The 12,540-nt window shown below is 38.5% G+C and overlaps 1 protein-coding gene across 1 annotated transcript in view; it reads left to right on the top strand.

The window, feature by feature from the left end:
• Positions 1 to 2,021: 2,021 nt before the first annotated feature.
• Positions 2,022 to 12,540, top strand: part of LOC126161961 (protein lin-54 homolog) — a 271,287-nt gene continuing 260,768 nt past the window's right edge. Inside the window, exons 1-2 of the mRNA XM_049918145.1 lie at positions 2,022 to 2,294; positions 3,041 to 3,891. Coding sequence (XP_049774102.1) covers positions 2,276 to 2,294; positions 3,041 to 3,891 — 870 coding nt within the window. The 5' untranslated portion in view covers positions 2,022 to 2,275. The remainder of the gene's footprint in view (positions 2,295 to 3,040; positions 3,892 to 12,540) is intronic.

A 12,540-nucleotide genomic window follows, 5' to 3' on the forward strand; every position in this document is an offset into this window, starting at 1 on the left:
ATCATGGTTGAATTTATCGAAATGTGTAGAAACCACACATGTTTGTGAAAAGTTAAGAGCAAGGAATACTGCTGGCCGATTTCAGGCAGGGAAATGAAAATGTTCAGATGATCAGAAACAGAATAAAAGATACTTTATTGGTCATTCTTATAATTTATCAAACTATGTGAAGTAAAAGCTCATCTACAATTTAAAAGTATTACAGTATCTATAGTGTCTCATAGTTGATGTATTTCATAATCGACCCACTTTGCTTGCCTTCACAAAATTTTTCTTCAAAACTGTGGATATAGCTAACAATTGTTAAGTAGCATATTATTTCACCCAGTGTTTTCTTGGACACTACAGTCGACAGTTCAACATCTTTGTAACTGCTTTCCGCTGCTGGGAATCGTAATATCTCTGTCATTCGTTCATGTGGTGAATTTGCTTTCTTTAAACATGTACAACGGACGTTCGATACTGATTTGTACTTTATTTTTTTCTCCATCATTTATGCAGCTCCACTTGGCTCATCATTACCGTTACAAGTGTGTAGTACTTTGGTCTAACTGCAGGTGTAAGGACAATCATTAGAAGTGTAATCCCTGCACAGTACAGGCCAATTTCACAACTGATGTCACTACGTGAGCGGACAACCTTGAGAAATCATCAAAGACAGTGTTCGATGATGTATTTTCTGTGGAGGGTGTGTGTAAACAATGTGCTTATTCACAGGCAATTGGCGGCAATGTGTGGAGAGTTTTCACCATCTCGAAAAGTGCTCTTGCAACATAACAACTTGTGTTCCAATATGAGTCGGAAAACTACAGCTGCCATGGCTGTAGTGGGGTTACGGGTACTGACACACCCACCTTAGTCTCCTGACTTGACCCCTTTAACAACTGTAGGCCTTCCTCGAACCATTTTTATGGAGTGCATCGCACCTAGAATTTCTTGCACCCACTACAGAACAGCTGCTTGCATTTCCTGGAAGTCTACAAAATTATGTCTGCGCAAAGTAGTAGTAGTAGCAGTAGGTGTCTTCATACCCCTGAATAGATGATAATCGTAAGAAGCCAAGTCGAGAGAATACGGCGGGTGTGGCAGTAACTGGAGGCCTATTTCGGTGATGGGAGCGGTCATTTTTCTACTCGTTCTACGGGCGTTATCGTGGTGCAGAAGCACTTTTTGTGACGGTGAACACTCTCCATGCACTGCCACCGGTCACCTGTGAATATCTGCAGTGTTTGCACACTCCTTGCACAAAAACAGCATCGTGCAGCGCTGTTCTTCATGACAACACTCCGTGTTATACGCCACGTAATGACACCATTTGGGACTGCAACAGAAATGACAAGCCAAATGGTGCACCATGAATGATGCGTAAAAAACGTGTACGCCAATATGGAATTTCATGACGAGTTATGAGCGTTAGTAGATGTTTGTTTACCATCGTGTCCATTCATAAACAATTTTGCCAGTCATTGGTTTCGCCCTCTAAGTCGCGAAGAATAGCTGTGATTTATTGCAATCATAAACATCTGCATTGCTGTCTATGGACCAGCCTTTAGAATTCAGTATCTTCGCAAAAACGTGAAGACCGAACAGATAGCTGACTCAGGCATGTTTCAAGGGCGCAATTTGTAGCGATTCCAAGTCCACACGCTCATGCTATGATTTACCTGGACAGATTTGTATACAGACTGATCGTAGTTTGTGGACTAGCCTTTAAGGCACACTCGGCCGCCACTATTTTTGGAGTTCTCATTTGTTCTTACTTTTACATGTGAGATCTTTGTCGAACGTTATAACTTACTAAATCACGTAGAGGTACAAACAAGACCAGCAAACTGTTTTTGGGTAAGTGTACGCTGGCTTCTGACAAACACGGTAAAGCATAGCACTGTACTTTCTCAGAGATGATATGCGAACAGGCCAAAGTTGTCGCTTTATTGGTGTATTGCTTAATTGTTCTAATTACCGTAGTGCGTATCTTTCTTTACTGCTATCTTTGGAACTATATTCTGATTGGTGGAAGATGGTTGCACCGCGGAAGGTGCAAAGTAGCTCGACGTAATAGTATGTTGCTGTGCGCGCTTTGTTTGAAAATGGAGGCGATCATGTTCTTATCATGAATGGGTCTATTTCATCTGATATTGACATTGTCGACCATTTCTTCACAAGGCCTTAATTATGGTGTATAAATGTAAGATACTTCGAAATCATTCATACGCGGCGGTCCAGTGCATTGTGGGATGGTAATGGTGGGCGCGTGATTTTGAACAAATACAGAATGCCAGCTCCAGATACAGGTAAAGTGTTGTTACAGAGTTGAATATTTGTGGGGGGATATGTGTAGTACTCAGACTGACAGCATGTCACGTTATTGAAGGAACACTTCTGGTTGTGGCATCAACCTATTTCTGTACAGAGGTGGCTCAGAAATAGCCCCCACCCATCATTTCAATCTAGCGCTGAAATTTAGGTCTCACCCTATAGGTTAGAATATCATACTGAGCTAATGATGTGAGAAATTGGAATAATGTATGTTATCAGAAACTGAGTGTACTGTTACTCTGTAATTGCGAGAGCGACCTGTTAACGTCTTAATGGTTAATGTTTTTGCTTGACTGTAAGCAATATTTCAAATTTCCTGCCTTGCTGGCAGAAAATGGCGCGTCATTTAAGTTGTGGATCTGTGTTTCTGCTATAGAAGTGTCAGTCATTGAGACATCAGCCTATAGATTTTTATTCACCTCGGAGAGTTTGCTTCCATATATGGTAGTTATTATTGGGTTAAAGCCCGCTAGTTCATGTAGCTATCACTTCGCCAGCTTCACTTCTGATTGGCAGAAATGAATTTTAGGAACTAATCAAGACGTCCAGAGAACTCTTCCTCTCCATGTTAGCAAATATGTTCGATTTTATGAGTCTTGTGTGTTACACCATTTTTTAAAAAAATTTATTTACCATCGCTAAAACAAAATGTTAATGAAAATGCTCATAATTTTGTTTTGTAATGTACAGTTTATACATGAAACCTTTATCTTGTTTTCAGGAGGTACTGAAACCCCACCTGGGGCTAGAGCAATTGTTGAAGCTTTAGGCCTGGACGCTGGTGCTCTTGCAGATGGTGATCTCAGTGCTCTCACATATCAGCATTCAAATGATCAGTTTAATCCATCAGAGTTTGAAGCATTGGCCCATTTCCCACCAGAACTAGATTGTTTGAATTCTACTGTTGAAGTTGAAAGTTCGTTGGGTGATGCTCTGGATAGTGCTGGTGAAGTGCTAAGTGTAGAAGAAACAGTGGAATCTGTGGAAATTGTTACAAGTGTACATGATCCAAATGAAGTGCCCCATTCTCCAGGTTCTATCCTCCCAGATATTGTGGAAGAAGAATCTACTGATGATATGGACATCAATGACATGGGAATATCAGACTCACCTGAGGCTGATGCATTACAACTATCATCATCCTCCCATCACTTAGCCTCCTATGGAAACAGTTTGGCGTTTACGTCGTCACCTATGAATGCAAAAACTCCACAGGCTGGTTCATCAATAGTGGTGATACAGTCTCCTGTTGCATCAAGTACGTGTTTAACGCCCACAAGTTTCTCACAAACACATGTTACAGTTAGTGGTGGACAAATTGTTGGAAAGATTGCAGGAATGTCAGGTAACGTACCCATTGGCACAATGCCTCAGTTCCAGCCAATAACTCAGACACTAGTGACAGCAAAGTCATCGGATGGTAATATAGTTCAGCTACGTCCAACAAATATGAACAGGCAAGCAGCTATGGCATCTCCAACCAACTTTACCTCTTCAGCACTTCAGGGAATTAAACCTTTGCAAGCCACTGTCAAGAGACCAGCTGCTGCCACATCTGGACAGATAAGAAATGTAAATATGCACCAGAATTGTTTTTGCAAACACTTTATTAGTTACAGTTTTGTATATTGTGAGGAAAAGTACCATGTTTATCTACACCATAGACATGGAGGGCTAATGTTAAATTTCCAGTTGGTTCACTGTGTGTGTTTACAAATGAGAAAGTGTGTAGTGTAGATACCTACAATTTCATGCTATTTAGTAAGAAGAAATTTTTTTGTGGGTCCTTTTTTTAATCACCAGATGTACTGAGCATACTTTATTGTGAGAGAGTCAGTTCTTGTAGGATGAGACTTAATTCTACCTTCGTCGGGAAAAATTAGTTAAATTCGACATTTATGCTTGTATGCACGACAAATGTTTGAACTGTAGGCTAAATGTTGTGTGCATGCCCACATAGCTAGATAGTAGATTATGCTAGTATTGGAATTATTTTGTTACATTGTAGAGATGTTGATTTAAAACAGTAGTTCAGCAAATGTATTCCATATTTAATTTCACCATATCAGCTTAAAACTGCATGCAGTAGAATTTTAAGACTCGCGTGTTGACTGGGATTGCTTTTTTACATTGAAGTATCACAGATCGCTCATTAAATTTCTAAATTTTACACGTAGTAGACTTTTTTATACATGTCACTGTAAGATGTCTTGGGATTACAGCAAGGGGTGTAGGCCTTTGTTACAAAAGCATAGTCATGCAAGTTGTTATAAGACTTAAATAATGTACGTTGACAGGTTGTATACATAGATATTCTGAAAGCCCCTGTTAAGTGCGCAGCAGAGGGTACATTCCATTGTGACATGTATTACAGTTTCTTACTGTTCCATTCGTGTATGGAATGCAGGAAGAATGACTGCTTAAATGTAAACTCGATTGGTCAGTGTTTGACGTATTCAATATCATTCACTATCCTTGTGCAAATGGAGTACTAACTGAATGGGGAAACTATACAGGCACTCTATGGGTAAATGAGTAAGATCAGGACACATACTCCAGAAACTGAATGTCTGGAATCTGCCAAAACTGGAATAATAAAAATGAAACACAAATATCCATTGACAAATATGAGAAAAACTAATAAAGACCCTTGCACCATTAGTCTACCAGCATGGTGTGCCGAAAATGTTATGCTGCATGTAATAATGTCAACAAATGCAGTTAGTGTATAGAAAGTGCATCACTTGCTGTGTCTTCACCAGTAACAATGTGTGATTCAATGCTAGGAATTGGTTTTTAGTGCCACCCTTGTTATTGTAGTGACATTTCCTGTCATAACAGGCAGTTTGTCAGCACTGCTGCTCTTCCAAAGTAAGGGAATACTATGCTGTTAGAGGTGGTGACACACATTGAAGTATGATTGCACCACTCCACAGTGAGTATAATAGTGTTCAGGAACTGAGAAACCTAATAGGTGCGTAGAAACTCAGCTCTTGACATGTTATGGCCAAATGCTGATGACCTTCTGAATATGTTGCAGGAAAGAACAGTTGTAAACATAATGCTGTTGGGAATAAGGCCATAGTATGCCAACTGGCCCAGTCTGGAAGATGTATCTTAACTGTTGAATATATTCAGTTTTTTCTTCTTTGAGGAACTTATTGTAATCCAAACAATTGAGATATCAAGTGCTTGCCCTGAGTTACTGTAATTTACCAACGATCCAGACCACCATTGCTGCAATCTTGTTAATAACTACATCTTCAGTGTTGCATTTCTTTTTTTGGGATATAACCTTTTTTACATTGTAAACTGGTTCACTGAAATTTCAGTGTGATATCCCACCAGCTGATAATCATGTATTAAGGTCTTCACATATATTGGCCTCATGAACTTTGAGGCTGAGAAGGAAGTGACTGTTGTGGAATATTTATTGTGGAAAGATCCTTCTTTCATGACTCAGTTTCAAATTGTTCTGTCTCATAGTTTAGCTCATCATCCATTTCAAAATCAATTGGATGTAGACATTATTGTGTTGTACAACTATTTTATTTATTTTTTGTCGAAATGATGCAGAATCTGTTGATACCTCTATATGATGAAAGCATATATGAGCATCTTCATCCAGTCATAAACTACTTTGGACTGAAGTGCTGTTATGGTGTTGAAGGCTGTTGTATTACATGTTGTTGTCAGCAATTCATTGACATTGGTTGTAACTACTTAGGTGATAGTATATGGTAACCAGTGAGAATTGCTGGATCTAATGGCTTCTTTCACCAGGAGCTACAAATTGACAACATTTCATTTTGATATGGAGAGCACCAGAACAACTTTCAGTGATCTAACAATGTGAATTTTTAAGTTACTTACCAATGTTCATGTTCGCTTGTGAGTTGTGAAACCTACAAATCTTAACATGAAAATACAATTGCCATAATAGATTGATATATAGCATAGATACACATTTGCCAGTACAATAACAGTACTTATGTGTCTTATTTCCAATTTTGCTGAAAGTTCAAGTGTCATCAGTCTTCTGGCGGGTTTGATGTGGCCCGCGACGAATTCCTCTCTGCACACTTTGGAGAGCAGGAAAACATAGTAGAACAGATTCCAGCTAAATTTATTTACAAACCATATAAAATTACAGAGGAGGTTCTCAGTGGCTACCTTCATTTGACTCATAATTTGTTGTTGCCTTCCCAAAACTAACTGCGGAAAACCCTGCCAACAGCAACAGACAACAGAAAAGTCACTGGAACTGTCAGTGCATTTCTACAACAACTTAGTTAAGTAGTGCTTCTAAAGCATTTCATTTATAACCCCCTAGGTTTTTTCAAACTTTACACCCAATTAAATTCCATAATGAATTTTTAACATTTTAGAAGCTGCAGGGACTTTATTTCTACTGTACCACTAGGGGCCTAATTCACCGCTGAAATAACTGTGTCAATTTTCAAATCTATGCAGTGCGGGGTAGTGACCCATCTTGGTAACCTGAACTTGTTTTGTAGTGTAATTAAACAGAGCAGTTAACCGCTCGCTAGATGAAAGATCGGTACCCAAAGACTGGAAAGTTGCATAGGTCACACCAATATTCAAGAAAGATAGTTGGAGTAATCTGCTGAATTAAAGGCCCATATCAGTAGCATCAGTATGAAGCAGGACTTTGGAACATATATTGTGTTTGAACATTATGAATTATATTGAAGAGAACAGTCTATAGACACACAGGCAACACACATTAAGAAAGCATTGTTCTTGTGAAACACAACTAACTCTTTACTCACACAAAGTGTTGAGTGCTGTTGACAAGGGATTTCAAATTGATTCTATGGTTGTAGGTTTCTAGAAAGTTTTTGACACCACACGAGTGGCTTGTAGTGAAATTGCTTGCTTATGGAATATCATCTCAGTCATGTGGCTGGATTTGTGATTTCCTGTCACAGGGATCACAGTTTGTAGTAATTGACGGAAAGTCAGTCACCTAGTAAAGCAGGTAAAGCACACACACACACACACACACACACACACACACACACACACACACACACACACTTTAGGAGACAATCTGAGCAGCTGTATTAGGTTGTTAGCAGGTGATGCAGTCATTTATCATCTAGTAAGTCAGATGGCCAAAACAAGTTGCAAAATGATTTAGAAAAGATATCTGTATGGTGCAAAAATTGCCAATAATGGAAAGTGTGAGGTCATACACATGAGTGGTAGACTGCATATTGTTGGCAGAATACTCGCAAGATGCGACACATCAATTAAAGAGATTGCATACACCATGTTTGCCTATCCTCTTTTGGAGTACTGCTGCGTGGTGTGAGATCCTTACCAGAAAGGATTAACGGAGTGTATTGAGAAAGTTCAAAGAAGAGTGGCACATTTTGTATTATCCTAAAATGGAGAGAGTTTGTCACTGGCATGATATGGGATTGTTGATGGACATAATCAAAACAAAGACGTTTTTTGTTGTGGTGGAATCTCCTTATGAAATTTTAATCACCAACTTTCTCCTCCGAATTCGAAAATATTTCGTTGATGGTGGCCTACGTAGGGAGAAACGATCATCATAATAAAGCAATGGAAATCAGAGCTTGCTCGGAAAGATATGGGTGTTTGTTTTTTTCTTTGCATGGTTCGCGATTGGAATAATAGAGAATTATTGTGACGGTGGTTCGCTGAACCCTCTGCCAGGCACTTAAGTGTAATTTGCAGAGTATCCATGTAGACATACTTAGATTTATTCCACATTAATTGAAATGACACTAAAGTGAAAGTATGTATTACTGTTAGGCTTAATGCATTCTTTTCAGTGATGTAAACTTTGTGTCAAATACAAGCATACTTTAGTACATTTGGTATTTTTTGTAACTTTAAGGCTGATAACGTAGTAAATACATTAACTGAAAAGCTAATCATTCACTAATTTTCTGACAGGGATACAGACAATGCACTGACAAATAATGTTTCCATTTCCTTTCATTGACTAATATATTCCTTGTGTCAACATGGGAAATGTCGTGACAAAATTTTCTTAACAAGTTTGAAGAGACGTTTTGCTATGAGCTTAGCTTTCTGATCTTCATTGGTGTTACTTTTTTGCTCTAAACAAAAAGTTGTCAGGACAGAAAGTTGCAAAATCATAGATCTTTTAGATCGGGAACAGTTGCTTGCTTGAGAATTCATTTCTCACATTTCCAGTCACTAATAAAATTGTTGTAGTACATGAATCTAAAAGGAAGCAGCTGAAACTTTGCAGAAGATGATACAGGACCATTATATAAATTACGTATAATTTACATTCTGTAAAGTTTTTTGTGATATCATTAACACTGATATTTATTGGCAGCCTGATGAGAGCACTGCTCCTTGAAACATACTGTTGAACTGTATCAAGCACTTACAGAGTGGTTTAATGCAAATAGTTACTACTGATTTATGAAAATCGATGCTGATTAAACTGAAATGTGTGTGTGTGTGTGTGTGTGTGTGTGTGTGAAAATTTTGTGTCTTTCTCACCACAGCTTCATTGCTGAGCTTACTTTGGTAATTAAGCATTTGCAAGACGATGTGAAGCTTCGTTGGTCGATTCTACATCTATACTCTGCAAACCACCATGAGGTGCATGGCAGAGGCTACGTCCCATTGTACCAGTTATTAGGGTTTCTTGCTGTTCCTTTCATGTGTGGAGTATGGAAAGAATTACTGTTTGTGTGCCTCTGTGGATGCAGTAAATATTCTGATCCTATCTTCATGATCCCTATGGAGTGATATGCAGCCGGTTGTAGTATAATCGTAATTATTTAAACCCACTTCTTGAAACTTTGCTAATAGATTTTTTCAAGATAGTTTAAATGTATCTGAAAGAGTCCTCCGGAGCAGTTCCTCCAGTACCTCTGTGACACTGTCCCATGGTTTAAACAAACATGTGACCATTCATTCTGCTCCCTGTAGAAGTTCAATATCCCATGTTAGTTCTATCTGGTACAGGCACCACACACTTGAGCAATATTTTAGAACCGGTTGCGTAAGTGATTGACTGAACCTATGTGACATCCATTTCCTATCTACAAAGTTTTACACCCAGGTACTTCTATGAATTGACAGATTCCAACAGTGACTCACTGATATTATAGCCATAGGATACTACATTTTTTCATTTTGTGAAGTGGAAAATTTTCCGTTTCTGAACAATTAAAGCAAGTTGCCAGTATCTGAAACACTTTGGAATCCTATCAAGATCGGACCTAATATTTATGCATCTTCTGTCAGATAGTACTTATTATAGATAACTGCATCATCTGCAAAAATCCCAATTCTAGTACTGTTAATATTGTCTGCAAGGTCATTAACAGCAGGGTGACCACAGGTTCTAGAAATCGGGGAATATGGGGGAATTTTAGGCACATCAGGGAAATTTAAGGGGGAGAGAGAGAGAGAGCTGGAAAAATCTTGTTTTTGTCTCAGTATATGAAATGGTTTGTTTACTGAGTTGTCGTGCATTGTCGAATCAACAATAATGAACATAGAAGAATCAACATTTTATTGATAGTCACCTGCAGTGTTGGTTTACACAATTCTTCCCCACCTTATACATTTCTTTCAAGAGGCCTACTTCTTCCTGAGGTTACTTCTGAAATCAGTGAAGGGATTTTAAGTCTGTCTTGAGATTCCAAGAAAATAAGTGTTTTCATCACCAAATGTGTTTCGTTTTATTGAAACAAAAAACATCAGTGGTCATAATGAAACACACATACCATTTAGCTTGCTTTCTCCATCTAAAAACAGTTCATTACAAAAGATGTTGGTGTTAGTACTTTAGATTATTTCTCACATAGAAAATGTCATCTGCTTGCAAGTTCTTTTTGAGATTTCCTCATTTGCACTGTTGCTTCTTGCAACATAGCTGCAAAGACATATTGTCAACTTACATTTTAACTTACCTTGACATCTCATAATTTGTCCAGGAAAATTATAAAACTTGTCTGGAAATATCAGGGAATTCCATTTGTGGAAACTCGTGGCAACCATGAATATACAACATGAACAGCAAGGGTCCAACACACTCCCCAAGAGCACACCCAAAGTTATCTCTCCATCCAAGATAACATGTTGTGTCCTCCATACCGAAAAGTCCTCAGTCCAGTCAGAAATTTCAGTTGATATCCCATATTATCATACTTTTGCAATAAGTGTAGGTGTGGTACGGAATCAAATGCGTTTTGGAAATCAAGAAATACTACATCTACCTGATTGCCTTGATCCAAAGCCTTCAGTGTCTCGTGTGAGAAAAGTGTGAGTTTGATTTCACATGATCAATGGTTTTCAAAATCCGTGGTGGTTGGCATTGAGGAGGTCATTCTGTTCAAGATACCTCTTTGTGTTTGAGCACAAAATACATTCTAAGATTCTACAACAAATCGATATCAAGGATATCGGACAGTAGTTTTGTGGATCACTTCTACTTCCCTGCTTGTAGACAGGTGTGATCCGTGCCTTTTTCCAATAACTGGGCACAGGTTTTGTTTGAGGGATCTATGATAGATTGTAGTTCGAAGAGGAGCTAACTCAGTCGCAAATTCAATATAGAATCTGACAGGGATTCTTAGCGCTTTGTTCAATTTTAACAATTTCAGCTTTTCCTCAACACTGCTGATACTAATACTCATTTCATTCGTCTTCTCAATGGTACATGGATCAAATTGGGGCAAGTCTCCTGGGTTGGAAATGGAGTGAAGCATTTCTGCTTTTGCTTTGCTACCCTCAATTTCAGTTCCAGTCTCATTCACTAGGGCTGGACACTATCTTTGGTGCCACCAACAGCCTTTAAATATGACCAGAATTTCTTTGGATTCTGTAAAAGATCATTTGACACTATTTTGCTACGGTTCTTGTTGAAGGCATCTTGCATTGCTATCTTGACAGCCAAACATGTTTCATTTAGCATCTCTCTATCTACCGCTCTACAGTTTGTTTTACACCTATTATGCAGTAATTTCTGTTTCCTTAGAAGTTTCTTTACACTGACATATTGATGGACTTTGGTAAAAGTACTCCTTTTTGTTAAGAAACAGTTCAATGAATTCATTAGGTAAATAAATTGACACTGCCACCATTTGCCGTGTACTACAAGAATAATGAAGTATTAAAAAGTACAACTGATAAGTTGTGTAGTTTGAGGTCCAGTTAAAGTTTGAAGTTCCGAGTCTGGTTGTGGGTAGGAGATACCAGTTAATGTTTTAAAACAAAGCTTACTTTTGTATAAGTTGCACAGTCTGTAGTTATATTTCTGTCCCCCTGTGGAAACTCCGTTTTTCTCTCTTTAATGTGTTATTTTCAAGTTTTTAATATGTTTTACGGCATTAATAACATGAACATCCTTGCCCAAAATCCCTACATTCCCATGGGAGTTGGGTACTTTGATAGTTAATATACAAAATTGTATTTTCATTTATTACAATTGTATGACATGATCGCCATACTAAACTCTGTTTAAGGACTGATACTTGAATTACTTAGGGACTGGTACTTGGGGAGGAGTGTGTGTAAGTGGAGGGTAGAGTTGCCACATCAACATTCATAAATACATACATAAATACATTCATTCATACATACATACTCTGCAAGCCACTGTACATTGTTTGGAGGAGGATACCATGTCCACTCGTCTACTAGTCATTTCCTTTCCTGTTCCACTCGCAAACAGAGCAAGGGAAAAATAACTGTCTTAAGTATGAGCCCTGATTTCTAGTATCTTCAAGACCCTTATGCGAAATGTATGTTGATGGCAGCAATATTGTTGTGCAGCCATCTTCAAAAGCCTGCTCTAATATTCTCAGTGGTGTTCCTTGGAAAGAATGTCATCTTCCCTCCAGGAATTCCCATTTGAGTTCCTGAAACATCTCCGTAACACATCAGTGTTGTTTGAACCTATGTTGTTGTGGTCTTCAGTCCAGAGACTGGTTTGATGCAGCTCTCCATGCTACTCTATCCTGTGCAAGCTCCTTCATCTTCCAGTAACTACTGCAACCTAAATCCTTCTGAATCTGCTTGTGTATTCGTCTCTTGGTCTCCCTCTATGATTTTTACCCTCCATGCTTCCCACCAGTATTAAATTGGTGATCCCTTGATGCCTCAGAACTTGTCCTTCAAACCAAACCCTTCTTCTAGTCAAGTTGTGCCACAAATTTCTCATCTCCCCAGTTC

Source organism: Schistocerca cancellata, chromosome 2, assembly GCF_023864275.1.
Source record: "Schistocerca cancellata isolate TAMUIC-IGC-003103 chromosome 2, iqSchCanc2.1, whole genome shotgun sequence".
Lineage (NCBI taxonomy): Eukaryota > Metazoa > Arthropoda > Insecta > Orthoptera > Acrididae > Schistocerca > Schistocerca cancellata.